The following is a 15,773-nucleotide window of genomic DNA, read 5'->3' as shown; positions in this document are numbered from 1 at the left end:
TGTCCCCCCCCCCCCCGCCCCAAACGACTGGTCTAGCAGGGTGCCTGCAGTGGATGTCACTCGTCCCTAGGGTGCTGGTGATAAGTCAGCAGCGTCCTGGCCCAGAGCCTGTCTGGACGCACCAGGCTTCAGGGAAGAGCCACCAGGTTCCCGTCTTTTTTTTAAAGATGACCAGTAAGGGGATCTTAACCCTTGACTTGGTGTTATCAGCACGACGCTCTCCCAAGTGAGCTAACCGGCCATTCCTATACAGGGATCTGAACCTTTGACCTTGGTGTTATCAGCACCACACTCTCCCAGGTGAGCCACGGGCCAGTCCCCAGGTGCTCATCTTTTTTTTTTTTTTTGTCTTTTTTCGTGTTTGGCAACGGATCGCAACCCTCAGTGTCGCGCCCGTACCGGACCGGGACCGGCAACGGGATCACAACCCTCGGTGTTGCGTCCGCACCTCGCTCAGCCAGTGAGCGGGAACCGGTCTGTATGTGGGATCCGAACCCTCAGCGGGAGTGCCACCACACTCCCAAGCGGCGCACTGTAGCAGTGCGCCACTGGGCTGGCCCCCCAGGTGCTCATCTTGAGGAGCGTTCCATTTCACACCCTTAAAGCCTCCAGCTGGTGTGACCCCAGTGTGGCAGGCCAGACAGGGCACCTGCTGCTGCCAGGAGTGTCACAGGCGGGGTCCCCACCCTGTACACATGACATGGGCGGTGTAGAGGTGCTGATGAAAAATATGGAGGAAAGAAAAGAAAGTCGATCCCTCTCATTTCAGCTTTTGAGCCAGTGCTATATAGAAGGATGTGGATGGACATCAAGGTGGTGCAGTGCCCACCCCTTAGAGCCTGGCGTGTGCTGGAAAAATGGTAACCCAGTGTGGCCATCGAACCTCAGAGCTCCTGCAGTACCTCCACCACCTCCCGTTTCCCTGCCCACCCCATATTTCTGTTCCAAGGTCATGGTGATGCTTCCAGCCCTGCAGACCTGGCCTCTAAAGCCTCTCCCCCAGCTGGTCTCCCCAGGCTGGCTGGTATTGTGAAGGGGAAAGGGGACACAGTCACAGACCTGTCATTACCCAGCCCAAGGGTCTCCTGCCCTGGGTCAGCCCTCACCTGACTGCCCAGTAGCACCCAGTCCTGGAGAGCCACTAGCCCATCAGTCACTGGACCCACCTCAAGCAGTCATGGCCGGCCCTTGCAGAGCCCTTCTGCCTGCTGAGCAGAGCATGCTGGGGTCCTGTCCAGGGCTCAGAGGCTAAGCTGCTGCTCCTGCCTCCCCCCCCCACTCCCCCGCCCTGGCCTACCCTGCCACGCCCTTCCTGGGGACTCTTAAGGGAGTGCCTGAAGTTTCGAAGAAACCAGGCATGAACCATGGTCACAGCAACATGCACAAGTGACCTAAGCAGTTGCCGCAGGTGCTGCACTTAGGCTCATGAGCTGTGAGGGCTAAGTGTCCAGGTCCCTTAGGTCTCTGGGCGTCACGTGGTCTATGGCAGGTAATGACTGTCCTCCCCACATCCCCAACATTTATTATGACAAATTTCAAACATAGAGAAAAACTGAATGTGTAGGACAATAAATAATTATACCTACCTGCCACCTAGATTCAATAGTTAACAGCATTTTGTTGCATCTGCTTCATTAATAGTTGATTTTTTTTTTTTTGCTGAACCATTTAAAGTTAGTTGTAGACATGATGCTTCACTCCAAAATATTTCAGCATGCATCTCCTAAGAAAGACTTTCTCTAACATAACCATTATACCTTATCATATCTAAGAAAGTAATCACAATTTCATAACATCATATATTGCCAGCCCACGTGTAAATTTCCCCCAAACATTGTTTCAGCTCTTAATTTTTCCTGGTAGGGGTTTACACATTAGTTTGGTTGTAGGTCTCCTTGCCTCTTTTCATCCATTTTTGTGCTTTCAGTGACACTGGCTTTTTGAATAGACCAGCCCAGTTGTCTTGTGGAATGTCCCATGTTTGGAGTTTGTTGGCTGTCAGGCCGCCCGATAACTTATACATTCCTGCATGCTGAATGTTACCTGTGATCGTGAAGTGAGGTCTGAAGGCTCAATTCGGTTCAGGCCCAACATTTTAGAAAGGAACTTCCAGGGGCTTCGGGTATTTCCCACCCATCACAGCCAGAGGCACATGAGGTGGGAGAGGCTGGGCGTGGTCACTGAGGTACAGTGATGACCCTGAGTCTTGAGCTGGAGAGAGAAGGTCTTCCCTTGTCACTCTGAGTCCCAGTCACCTCCTGCCTCAGCCCTTCTCCCTCCTCTCGACTGTAGCTTAGCAGCCTTTGATGTTTCTTGCTTGACTCAGTTATTTCCATCAGTGGTTCCAAAACGGTGACTTTCTGGTTCTATCATTATTTCTACTTTTATTGGCTGTCATTTGTCTGCCAGAAAAAAAAGCAACTTATTCTCAACTATTGGGGATGAACTACACAATTCCTCCTAAAAAGACAGGCTAACTGTGTAATTCTTTCCCTTTTAATTGCCAGTTTTCAAGTTGAAAAAGGCTTCTGCTTTCCCTTTGTCAGAGCCCAACACTAGGCCTGTATTCCTCTCTTCCTCCTTCCGTTCTAATAAAACAAAGGACACTGCTGCTCCATCAGCAACCCGGATTGTCCTTTCCTGGTTTAAGAGTCATTGACAACTGGTGACCCCTGATTTTCTGTTTTGGTGTTTCTCAAGTCTCTTTCTTTCTGCCCATGAGTCTTCATCTGCTGGATAGGGGAGGGGAAATCAGGTGTGACCCACCCGGCACAGACCCACCCGTTCACCAGTGCCACTTCTCTGGAAATCCAGCTATTCACTGCTCCTATCCCCGAGGCCTGCTAGGCCACTCCAAAGGAGAACAAAGCAGTCCTACTGTCTTTAACAGCCACTGGTCCCAGGGTTGAGAGGAGTTGGGCTTGCCGGGGCCATTGTGCTTTCTGCAGTGGAGGAACCACTGCCATGAGACCAGCAAGGAAGGAGCTGGGGCTGCTGTGGGAAGCTTGGGGGCAGCTCACATGGGGAGAGGGGAAGGAGAACCAGGCCAGAGGCAGGGCTTCCCCTCGGCCAGGGCTGGGCATTGGGGGAGCCTGGGTCCTCATCCTACCAGCCTTCCTGCACCTCGGTTTCCTCTTCTGCCAAGCAGAGGTGACCATGACACCTAGTTCCAAGGGCTGTTGTGAAGACAGAAGCGCTCTGTGTGGTGCTGGGAAGACACTCCAGCCTCAGGAGATGCTGTCTGCCCTCCCATCTTGCCTGCCTTGCAATGTGGCAGGAGGAAGAGGAACAGGTGGATGGGTCGTGAGGTGGCGCTGCCTCCCTCTCCCTGCAGGTGTGAATGACAGAGGTGGTGCCATCCAGTGCCCTCAGCGAGGTCAGCCTGCGCCTCCTCTGCCACGATGACATAGGCACCGTGAAGCAGCTGTGTGGCGACTGGTTCCCCATTGAGTAAGTGAGGGGCACCCGAGTGCCCAGCTGCAGGTTGCGGGGTGGGGGAGAATGCAGGCACTAAAGCTGGAGGAGACCTTCTGACCCCCAGGGCTAAGTAACCATGCCACAAAGGCGAGGACGGGTGCTGGGGTGGCCAGAGCGCACAGCTTGTTGGTGGACCCTGGGCACCTGTCTGTTCTGGGACTCTTTCCTCTTCATAGCATTCCTCCTTTGAAGAGTCCCCAGAAGGGCTCTGCTCAGAAATTTTAGTTACAGTGCTGTTTATAATCGAGAAAATTTAGAAGCAACGTAAGTATCTGAACAGTAAGGAATTGGTTACAAACATTAGAGTGTGTGCTTGCAAAAATATAGCATTAGTCAGCTAGGGAAAAAAAATCTGTCAAAGAGGTATGTTTGTCGACAGAAAGTTTTTTTACAAGATACTAAACCAAAACAGACAAGAGACTGGCTGGCTAGCTCAGTTAGAGAATGGTTCCATCCCTGTACTGGCCAGCTGCCCACCCAAAAAAAGCAGACTAGGAAACAGGTATGTACCATGATCTCACTTTTACTTAAAAACATGCACAAGGTCAAAGCTTACAAGGATATGTTCCATTTAACAGTGTGTTCAGTAACTTGAGGTGGGTAGATTATTAGTGTCTACAATTTTCTGTTTTTGCTTGTCTGTATTTCCTGCATATATATATTTTCTGTAATATGCACCTCTAGCTTTTGTAATGAGAAAAATAGGCACAAACTTTTTAAAATTAAAATTAAACAAGATCCTGCATCCAGGATTTATATCAACGGCACCATCAGCTTCCCTGGTTCAGAGGCCTTTGGACTGCTAAGTGAGAAAGAGAAAACAGAAGACACAGAAGCAGGACATAGCAGTGCACGTCTGTGTTGAGAACTCAAGCATTTTGGTGTCACTGATGCCCACAAGTGCCAGGCAATGAGATTAAAAATGTCAGTAAGTGTGTTGGGATTAAGATGATAATGCTAATCACAAACGATGTCTTCCCTTCCTGTGGCATATGCCTCTTGAACATCAGGAAAGGTGTTTTAAAAGCAGCCATTCATAATGACACTAGAAAGCTAGAAGAGCCGTAAGCAGCAGATCAAACATTTGAGGAATTCTCGGAAAATAGAACATTTATAGGAGCAGATTAGCAGAGAAACATGGTAGAGAAATTGTACCCAAAACACAAATTGAAGAAAGTTGCTTCGATGCTATTTCAAGGGTAAGAACAGATTTTCTGAAGGAAACCCCGAGTTCATTGTCAACAAATAAAAAAGAGAAGAGCCTGTGTGCATCATTATGACAGTTATCAGAAAACCTGACTTGGAGCAGCAGGGCCTGCTGTATCCCCTCCACCCCCATGTGCCACAGTTTGTTTCCAGGATAAAACCCTGAGAATATTTTTTTCTGAACATGACAAGGAAAAGTTGGGGTTAGAACTAGAATTACTGTGAATATTTGGGTCAGAGGGCCAAGCGAAAAAGAGCCAATGTAGCAGGCAGGGCTTTCGCATTTCCACATGCCTTGATCTCAGGCTTGTTTACACTGTGGGCAGGAAGGCAGGGAAAGGCATGGCTCCTACATCTCTTGTCACAGCCTCCTGGCCATGTGGACTAGCAGTGGCTTTATAAATTAAAAAATAAACTGTTCTTCAGCCCAGCAATCCCACTGCCAGAAAGTAATCCAGAGAAACCAAAGCACGAGTAGCATGTACATAAGACCCTGCTGAGGGCTGGCTGGGACAAGCAGAGCTGCACCAGCGTGTGGCCTCTGAGAATCCTTAGGCACCCTGCTTGCCTGCCTCTCCTTGGAGCTCTGTGGTCCTGAGTCCACGGGTTCCCAAGAAGATAGAGTGAACTGTGATTCCACTGGGCCAGGAAGCGGTAGCACCATGTCCTAACTGCAGGACCAGCCAAGCACTCCTGGGGTTAGAGGAGGACCCAGGAGCAGGGATGGAGTGTGGACGATGCTGGGCTCTGCGGGCATACCTCATAGTGGGTGGTCAGCGGCCTCTGCAGAACTGAGCAGAGCACCTCTCCGCTTTCACCACCTCCAGCTCCTAGTCTGAGTAAAGTCATCTTAGGCTGACTGTTAGGTCTCTCCCAAGTTTACCCGTAAAACCCAAAGTTCTATGCCCTCCTGACCATGTCTTGCGGGGGCTGGGGCTAGATCTGTCTGTTAATGACGGCATCCAGGGCCTTTGCACTAAGTGTTCTCTTCCCTGCCCCTCTCAGATGGGTCTTTGCCTCATTCTTTGTGGTGAGCAGTCTCCCTAGCACCCCTGGCCACAAGTTTCCCTTGAGGTCAGGTCCCCACTCCTGCCCAGGGCGGTGTTGTAAACCCAGATGCCACTCAGCTGTGAACTTGGCTCTTTTTTTTTTTTTTTTTTTTGGCCTTTTCCGTGTCCGGCAATGGATTGCAACCCTCAGTGTTGCCCCCGTACCGGACCGGGACCAGCAACGGGATCGCAACCCTCGGTGTTGCTCCCGCGCCTGGCTCAGCCAGTGAGCGGGAACCGGTCTGTATGTGGGATCCGAACCCTCGGACGGGAGCGCCGCCGCGCTTCCCAAGCGGCGCACTATCCAGTGCGCCACCGGGCCGGCCCTGAACTTGGCTCTTTGAACTGCTTCCTGTAATCTTCAGTGTCAAGAAGTCTCACTTAATTCTTTTTTTTTTTTTTTTTTAAATGACCGGTAAGGGGATCTTAACCCTTGACTTGGTGTTGTCAGCACGTCGCTCAGCCAGTGAGCGAACCGGCCATCCCTATGTGGGATCCGAACCCGGGGCCTTGGTGTTATCAGCACCGCACTCTCCCGAGTGAGCCACGGGCCGGCCCCCTCACTTAATTCTTATAGGAAATCTTCCAAGGGTCTGTGGGCTACCCAGGGCCTAAAATCTTAACTCACCCAGCTGAGGAACCAGCCACCTTTCACTGGCCCTGTGTGAGCTGCTCTTGTGGAGACAGTTTAATTGAAGTTTTTCCCCCTTTCATATCTCGTGTCTGGTAAAAAAACATTTTCACATCAGAAATTCCCCATCCTGTCTGACCCCCTCCTTCTTTAGGAAGACAGCTGTGATAGGTAGAAGTTAAGTGATGGGCAAACTCCTCCTCAGCCTCGGAGCAGTGGGCAGGAGCAGCCTGGAGCCCTGTGTGGTTCTAGTGTATGGAGCATGATGTTAGTTGGACTTGACCTTTGGCTGGTTCACCTGTGTGTGTTCTCTTTCTCAGGTACCCAGACTCATGGTATCGTGATATCACATCCAACAAGAAGTTCTTCTCCCTTGCTGCAACCTACAGAGGCGCCATCGTGGGAATGATAGTAGCTGAAATCAAAAGCAGGACCAAGATACATAAAGAGGTACGTGCGTGCAGCGATGACCTGGCTATCATTATTGCTGGACAGGGCTGTGGCAGAATTGTGCTGCCTGCTCCATGGCCCTTTGTCTTAGGAACCATGACCCGCAGAATCCAGAGCAGAGAGTGTGACACAGCCTCAGTTGGTTTCTTTCTCTATGTGCATGACATGGTAACACCTGTGCCTTTATTCATGGGCTAAATAACAAGACCCAACAGCAGGCTCCATAACCACTGTCACTCTGAAGTAGGAATGAGCACAGTTGTGATGTGATAGGAAGGTATCTGTGATTTGCACTGGCGGCAGTGTCATAGGAACTGCTGACGCTGCTATGGTTTGTTGAAGGACATACTAGGTTTCAGTTAGAGGTGAAAATGCAAACACAATTCTTTTTTAATCCAACTTCATGGACACTTCCAAGGTCTGTCTAAGAATGCTTTGGGGATCTGTGGACCCCCCAGGTTAGCAAACCCTGCCCTAAATGTAAACCCTAACACCGTGACCACAAATATCTTGTTCCATGTGGTTGATGTTCGTCAAGATTCTGCCTAATAATTTTGGTCATCTTGGCAAATGAGTAGGGTTTACCACACAGGTATTTACTCTGAGGAGCAGGAAAAACCCACCAACAACTGGCAAATTGTTCTACTATTTGTTTGGTGGCTTGAGGTGATTTCTTTAAAAGCACAAGAAGAGGAGACATCTCTCTTTTAAGGACCCAGATCCACTGAAGTCCACCCCATTTTGCCCATAATTATATTCCAACACAGCTGGTTTCTTTTAAGAATACCTTTTCTATCCAAGCTTCCTCCCGAGATTTTTACTTCCTTTTATTAATGCTAAGGTATATCAGAAAGAAAGCAAGTGTCAATATACTTTTGATCTTTCCTCTCGCATGGGACAAGCTGTCTCACCTGACTCCCACCCTGTGATGTGTTCCCCAAAACCCTGTCTGTATATATTTTCCTGAGTGCTTGTCCAGCTGCACCCATGCATGGTGACTAGATCTGTGTGCTTATTCTGAATGTGTTTGTTTTCCCTCTAGGTAGACATGGGGCCCTTTTGCTTCTGCTCCCCACCTCTCAAGGAGGGAGTGTCAGAGCATGCACACCTTGCTAAGAGGCTGGGTGAATTCAGTACACCAGCTGAGGAGTGAACACCCTTCTCATGAGCTTAGAGTAACAAGAGGATGACCTCCTCCCTGAAACTGGCATGTCTAGGTTAACTGTGGTGCAGGGAACAGGGATGGGCCGACTCCACTCCTGGCACATGGGAGCCACTTGGCGGACAGTGGACACAGAGCAGAAATCCAAGTCCCCCAGCGTTCTCTTCTTGGGGGATAAAAACCCTACACACAGCAGATCCTTCTTGGTCTTTATGAGTTGGAAGAACATAACCTGATGGTGGTCAGATTCAGGACTCAGCCACCCAGAATTCTACCTCTGGAACCAAGAGACACACATGGAGTGGCATTCTGGGGCAGGTTGCAGCATGCCGCTCTGCCTGACATGGGCAGCAGAGGGTGGTGGACAGGCCACCCAAACTCCCCCTTCTCCGGGGCCACTGGGAGCAGCATGTGATTCTTTAACTAAACCTTTAAAACTGCACGTGTCTGGCTGGCTTGCCTCTCAGTGTGTCATTTGACATGTACCCATGAAGTACCCACACAGGGTAGTCATTTCCTTTTTACCTGCCAGAACTTTCGCTTGTTCTGGCTTTTGAGTGTCTCTTCGGTTTTTGGATGTTCTACCTACCTATCCCCAAGAGAAGATCCTTTTTTGTGTGTGTTCTTATTTTAGCAGTTTTTCACCAGAAGGTCCCAAACCTTCTCATTTCCATGGGGGAGGTGGGGGTGACTCTCCATTATCCTCTTTGTCCTACCCCTTCCTGCCCTGTGTCCCCAGGTACCGGGTCCAGGGGAGTCAGTGCGTAGACCTCACAGGCTGTGCCCTACAGTGAGCCCATGAGCCTCCAGTGTTAACCTGACTATCTCTAACTTTTTTTTAGGATGGAGATATTCTAGCCTCTAGCTTCTCTGTGGACACACAAGTTGCATATATCCTAAGTCTGGGAGTAGTGAAAGAATTCAGAAAGCACGGCATAGGTAAGGGGCAATGGAGTGTGTGGTGTTTGGCACCCCCCCACCCCCATGTCCAGCCACTTCCTCATCCTGATGATTGGAGTTCGTAGGGACCATTCAGTCTCTTCCTTCATCCTTGTCCCTGCCTTGGGTCAGACTTTGCTCATGCCTCCCCGCAACACCTCTCCCCACCCTGTCGGCCTTCAACCATCCTTTTTCCACACATGGCCAGGCCTTTCTGCAGTAGTCTCCCAAATCTGACTTAATCAGATTAGCAGCAGCTCTGGAGCATCCTCATGATGGGACAGACACCTGTCCCCACTCCTGCCACCACACACACAGCTCGTGTCTGCTTGCAAGGTGTTCTTTTTTCAGAGTAGAAAACAAATGAAGACACAGGACTTGCCACTGTTTATCAGATGCCCATGTCATCAGATCCAGTCCCACTTGGCCACGCAGCCAGGGAGTGGCAGAGTCTTAATATTTAGCCCTGTCTATTTGGTGTTTTCCTGGGCTCGTTTATACTTTTTGTTGTCTGGAAGGTTGAGTGAGTCCCACTGTGGGTCCAGCCCATGGGAGGGCACTGCCAGGCTGCATCTGTGGTCTCACCCAATGGTCTGCGCTAACCAGCTCTATTTGGCCATGAGATTTGAGGGACTTGGACAGTGAACGGTTAGGGCTGGTCTCTGATACGACAGGCAGAGAGATCATCTGCTAGGAGACTTCTGCAAAGCTCACGTTCTCCACATCACATTTCCTTTCTGACTGCTCTGCCATGCTAACCTTCACCTCTTCTCCCCAAGGTTCACTTTTACTTGAAAGTTTAAAGGATCACATATCAACCACTGCACAGGACCACTGCAAAGCCATCTACCTGCATGTCCTCACCACCAACAACACAGCGATAAACTTCTACGAAAACAGAGACTTTAAGCAGCATCACTATCTCCCCTATTACTACTCCATCCGAGGGGTCCTCAAGGATGGCTTCACCTACGTGCTCTACATCAATGGCGGCCACCCTCCCTGGACAATCTTATATCCTTTACTTCTGGGTGGTGAGGGAACGTGGCTTCCTAACCATACAGGTGGCAGAGCCAGTGAGCTAGTTCGAGCTGTGGTCACCTCCAGGTAACATTCTACAGCCAAGTTTACTGGTTCGTCCTTCCCTGACCAGATCATGTTGTGGGTAAATCTGGCACTCAGTGTTCCCCAGACCTCAGCCTGGCATGAGGGATGGATTTTAACCCTCTTGGTCCAAGAGGCATCCATCGTCCATCCATTCAACAAATATTGATTGAGAGCCTCCTGTCGTAGGTGCGCTAGGATCCACAGTGCACAGACAACAGTCCCTGCCCTCGAGCCTGCGTGCTAGCAGGGGAGGAAACAAGTGAGGTGGAATGAGTCTTTTACTTTGTTCAAACACTGGGGGTCAAACCCTTCTTACGGGGGTGCGTGACCCAGAGGTGTGGCCCTGCCACCACCTCCTTAAGTCTCTTGCCCTTGACAGGTGGGAGGAAGAACAGGAGACATGACAGTCAGAGCGTGGCCCAAAAAATACTGTGCGTGTGCGTGTGTGCGTGTGTTTTTAAATGAGCGAGTCTAGTATTTACTCATTTCATAGGGAAATGGGAAAGAGAGGTGACTCACAGCCCCACAGACCTCCTATCTCATATGAAGATGCGCCCGTGGGCCTCCAAGGGTCAGCACTGTTGACCGCCCTGCACCCCCTCACCCCCAGCCCTTGTTAACAGAGCTCTTTCCCTACTGCTGCTCTGAAGCTAGAGTCGGGGGGATTACCAGGAACACTTGCTCTTCTGCCAGCCCCCTCCCCCCAGGCCCCACTCCCTGTCTGTCACCTTTGTGCAGGATCTGCATGCCTGAGGCCTCACTTTTATTAGTTTGCTCAGAGAAGGCCCCTTCCTCTAGCAAGCCTTTCCAGCCTCTGTAGAGGCTTAGCAGTCTCTTGGCCTCCATCGAGCGTGGCGTGCTATCTGCACACAGTTCTATGGGTCATTATGCAGGCCCTGCCGACAGTGCATCCAGGCAAGCATGGGCAGGCAAGGGCAGCTCAGAGTCTTCCTTAACAGAGCCCCACGGACTACATCCAGCACTTGGGCTCTGCACTAGCCAACCTGAGCCCCTGCTCCATCCCGCACAGGCTCTACCGCCAGGCTCACAGCCTGCTCTGCAGCTTCCTGCCGTGGTCGAGCATCTCCACCAAGGGCAGCATCGAGTACAGCCGGACCATGTGATGCCCGCCCCTTGGGACCCCGCGGAGCCCGCCCTCCTGTCCATCTGACCTCTGCTGTCTTTTGCAAAGGCACTGGCGGCCACCTGCCGGGCCCGTTGGTCTGCCCACTGCAGGCCCGGTGCTACGTGGGCTCCGGAGCAGAATATATCCTACAGGTACCCCAGAGCAGATGGTGAGACATGGGGAGCCCAGCACTTCCAGCAACAAAAACAGAAGGCTCGAGCAGGCAGGTTGGAAAGCCAAGGTCTGGGGTAGTTCCTGAGCAACTCACAGAAACTTCGTGACAGAGAGCAGGTGACCAGAGATGCCCAGAGTCCCTGGCCAGAACTTTTATCTTTTTACTTCCTGAACGGCTTTTTTTTGTTGTTAAAATAATGCGATCACATGGTTCAAAATTGAAAAGGTACAAAAAGATCAAGTCCCTCCTACCCCTGTCCCCCAGTCACTTAGCTTCCTCTTGAGAGAGGCACCCAGTGCGCCTGTGTCTTGGGTGTGTTTCCAGGAATTCTACATGGACATGAGCCTTAGCACCAGCACCACCTCCCCCTCATCTCCACGGGGCATGCTCAAACCAAAGCACCTGGTAGGTGAGGGCTCTGCTCAGATGCAGCTGCCTCTGGTCACCATGAATGTTGCAGGCAGCTGGTCTCTCCTGGTTCTCAGAGCAGAGCTGGAACAGGTCCTGTGGACTCCAGAGTCTGCCCCCTTATGCACCAGCAGCACCCAGAGCAGTTGAGTGACTTGAGCCAAGCTCACACAGCGGGCTCCACCACCACCTCTGCTGTGTACCAAGTTCGGAGTCATCGGTGCCTTTATTTGTGCTGGGACTGAGGGGCACCTGGAGGCCACTGGCAGCAACTATAGGCCCGAAGAGGGGCTTGTGCTTCAGGGACGCCCATGCCCAGTTGTACAGGTCGGGCAGCAGGGGTGGGGCAGAGCATCTCCGCGGTGCCTTCACCCTCCCCTTGTTCTCTCTTCCCACAGGCTCTCCTCCACTGGTGCCCTGGGTCTCCACGCACCTGCGCCATCCCTACAGGGGCTGGCTAGGGTATGGCTGCATCCACCGGGCAGGGGCCGCTCTCACCAGGCCTCTCCTGCCTCCCCTGCTCCGCTGCCCGTCCCTTCAGATCCTTTCTGCTGGGAGGGAGGAACGCACATGTGTGGACACACTGGACCCTAGAGACAGGAACCTACAACCAGGGGGTGCAATAGAGGGAGTTCCAGGCCTTTGTGCAGAGCCAGCCCAAGGAAGCCTGCGGCAGTGGGGGTGGCCTCTGCCCTCCACAAGGGGCTGGCAAGGGGTGGGCAGCGTGGGGCAGGCATGGGGCTCTGATGCTGCATGGCTCCTGCTCCTCTGCGGCCCCCTACTGTGCGCGCCCTGTAGTCCTGGAGAAGTCATGCTGCCTGTTGGATCATAGAATGTACCGTTGACCTGACCTCACCAGGAACTGGGCTGAGACAGGCACCAGCAAGCTTCCCGGGGCCTTGTCCTCCTGTGAGCACAGCCCCAAGGCCTGGCACAAACAGGAGGAAGCTGAGTTCCATGTCGAGCTGCACAGCTGCCACAGGTCTCCGCAGGTCCTGGCCTGGGGGGTTTGGCACTCAGGGCAGTCACTTGGCTTGTTGGTCCCTCAGCCTTGGAGGGTGGGCAGAAAACTGTCAGTACCACTGGGAGCTGGGCTTGGAGCAGGCTTCCAGCAGCCCCTTCACCCTCCTGTATCCCCCAAAAGCCGCTTGCTGCCTGCCCACCCCTCCAAGGCAGGGGAGGGGGGACAGAGTCCCACCCAGCATTGCTGCAGTGTCACAAGAGCTGTCACAGAAGATCCTTGCAGCACCATGCTGTGCCAGCCTGAGGTGAGGAGGAGCCGCTTGGCCAACAGGCCTAGTGACCTGAGTCCCTCAAGATTTTCCCAGCCTGGGGCCTCTGCCTAGCCTGCGGCAAGGGGTGGGGGTCTCAGAGTGAAGGTGAGCCACCGGGCAGGACAGCATTCTCCCTGGATGGTGCTGGCCAGTGGGAGGGGCCATGTTGCCTTGACTGGGCCAAACCTCTGTGCTGAGGCCCCCACTCAGTATTCTCTGCTTGGAATCAAGGGTGATCATGTGATTTTTATTTCTGCCTACATGGAGTAAGGGAAGAGTCCTCTGGAAGGTTCTGCCTTGGACATTCACAGTTGAGCTCAGAGGCCTTGCTCTCCCACCCCCAGTCACTGAGTGTCCAGCCCAGTGTTGAACGGATTGTCGTGTTTTGTCTCATTACAAACAGATAAACAGACTTTAATGGTCACATTCTGTTTCTAGCACTGTGGGTGGGGCTGGGAGCTGTGTCATGGTCAGCCCCAAGGATAGAATGTGGACCTGATGGAGAGGTTCTAGAGAATGCAAAGGCACAGTTCGGTTTTTTATAATTGAAGGGCTCCCAGCAGCCATCAGGCAACCCCCTGGTGCTTGGCCTGGAGCTGGGGCTTAGTCTGGGTGGGAGGGCCCTGGGCTAGAGCACCCCACAATAGGAGCCTGAGGTGGATGTCAGCCAAGCGTGGGGGCAGCTGTTTCCACTGGCCTCTCGCCACCCTTGGGGAAGGGGCTGTGTTTACTGCCGCCATGAGACAGATGAGGAAAAGTGGAGTTACCCAGCAGCACAGGGTTTGTGAGTGGTGGGCCCCTGTGTGGCTGGGTGTGCTGCTGTCTCATGCCTCAGCCGGATGGAGACCTGCAGTGAGGGCCCTCCCCAGGGACAGGGCCTGAGGCACTTGCAAAGCAGGGTTAGTATGTGGGCTAGTGCCACTGCATGGAGCGGAGGCCCTGACAGCCCCGGGAGGTAGGGCAGCTGGACACCCAGAGGCCACAGGGCATGTGGAAGCAGATGGGCCTGCCGGGTTTCCCCCACAGGCACATCCTGCTGGTGAGGCACAGCCCGGCTGCTTAGGTGAGTACAGTTTTCCCCTCTGCTGCTGGGGTAACTTCAGGATGCAGGGGTGTCTCTTTGGGGTCCTTGGTCAATTGCATGACCAAGTATCAGTGTGCCCAGGTGGGGATCCGGCTGGGCCCTGAGCCCTGCCCTAGGTAGCCGGGCCCTCCAGTCTGGCCTCCCTGCTTTGGTGAAGACAGCAGGGTCGGCAGCTCCAGGACTCTCACCTAAGCCCCACCCACACTGCAGGGAGAAGCAGGATGCTCTGGCTGTTGGGATGTGGCTCTGCTCCAGGCCTACTCTGGGATGGAGGCTGAGGGGGATTTTTCAAGAGCCCATGGATGCCTACTGTCTCCCTGTGGGGTCTCCTCAGTCCCTGCACACACCACCCAGGGCTCCCGTGCAGGGCCGGGGCATGTAGGACTTCTCAGCAGTCCACACAGGGGCCTGGGGATGGGTCCCTCAGAGAGTCTCCCCAAGGGCTGAGACAACTGGTTGGCCTTCAGGGAATCGCAGGGGAGAGTGTCCTGGGGCCACCAATGCACATTTTCACGAGTGTCTGCTCATTCAGACCACGGGATGCTCTTCCATGTCAACTCCCTGTCTGCAGCACGCCATGGCTGAGTGTTGTGGGAGAGGGAGAAAAGAGCTGCCTTCCCATCACCCCGGGCAACTCATCTGGTGGTCTGCTGGGTAGCTGTGTCCTTCCCACACCTGCCTGGCCACAGCTGCTCTTGGGAGGAGCGTCCAAAAGCCTGCTGTCTCTGCTGCTCTTCCTGGGGGCTGCTGCTGCTGCCACCACCTCACCACCAGGGCCACTCCCACTTCCTTAGAACAACCCAGAAAGCGCCCGAGGACTGACATCCCCAGGATCTGCTGGGCAAAGGACCTAGGAGATGTCCAGGGGTAGAGCCAGGGTGCAGGGGAAGGGAAGGGGGCTCAGGGAAGGAGTCCGGCTGCCCTTGACCTGTCACATGTGGTCTGGCAGGAGCCCATGGGAGGGGCAGTGCTCAGCCCTAGCCTGACCTGGCTGCCCAGACTGGAAGTCAGCCAGACAGATGAAGGTCCCTGAGGCAAGCCTAGGTGTTCCCATCTCCCTGCAGGACTGAGTCCTGATGTCTGTGGCCCCCAGGGGACATTGGGCAATGTCTGGAGACACTGGGTTGTTACAAATGGGAGGAAGGTACTACTGGCATTTAGTGGGTAGCAGCTGGGGATGCTGCTTAGTATCCTGCAAGACACAGGACAGCCCCCACCACAATGAATGATCTGGCCCAAATGTCAGCAGAACCGAGGTTGAGACACCCTGGTACAGAGGAAGCCCATGCCTGGGTACCTGGAGTCTAGGCCAGCTGGGAGGAGAAGGGTTGTGCCCATCCTGCCTGGAGAGAGGGGAGCTGGGGTCCATGAAGCAGTAAACCTAACCACACTCTTGGTGGGGGGCAGCACAGGGTCCAGGCCAGCATTTTGCTTCATCCTCCTCCCTGGTGCCATCCCTAAACCAGGCCCATCTTCCTCTGTCTGCCATACCCTGCGTCTCGGCCTGTTGAGACCCTGCCCACCCTCTAGAATCAAGCCCAGCAGCACCTCATCCAGGAAGCCCTCCCAGACTCTCACTGTTCCATCAGCCTCTCGCCCTGGCTCATGACTGGTGTACCCACCCCCAAAAAGGGCTGGAGCACCACAGACCCATCCCTGGGATCAAAAACGGGTCGACACAAGGC

General features: G+C 53.3%; 1 protein-coding gene across 4 annotated transcripts in view; it reads left to right on the top strand.

The window, feature by feature from the left end:
* Positions 1-11,861, top strand: part of NAA60 (N(alpha)-acetyltransferase 60, NatF catalytic subunit) — a 53,429-nt gene extending 41,568 nt beyond the window's left edge. For 3 of the 4 annotated variants that reach the window (XM_008574943.1, XM_008574941.1, XM_008574940.1), the window contains exons 2-6: positions 3,335-3,450; positions 6,684-6,813; positions 8,818-8,914; positions 9,694-9,928; positions 10,989-11,848. In XM_008574943.1, coding sequence (XP_008573165.1) covers positions 3,341-3,450; positions 6,684-6,813; positions 8,818-8,914; positions 9,694-9,928; positions 10,989-11,145 — 729 coding nt within the window. In that variant the 5' untranslated portion in view covers positions 3,335-3,340 and the 3' untranslated portion in view covers positions 11,146-11,848. Of the gene's footprint in view, positions 1-3,334; positions 3,451-6,683; positions 6,814-8,817; positions 8,915-9,693; positions 9,929-10,988 lie in introns of all 4 variants that reach the window. The other variant, XM_008574944.1, reaches the window with a different exon arrangement.
* Positions 11,862-15,773: the final 3,912 nt, after the last annotated feature.

Source organism: Galeopterus variegatus, unplaced genomic scaffold, assembly GCF_000696425.1.
Source record: "Galeopterus variegatus unplaced genomic scaffold, G_variegatus-3.0.2 Scaffold1120, whole genome shotgun sequence".
NCBI classification, from domain to species: Eukaryota; Metazoa; Chordata; class Mammalia; order Dermoptera; family Cynocephalidae; genus Galeopterus; species Galeopterus variegatus.
This window is presented reverse-complemented; position numbering and strand designations above follow the sequence as displayed.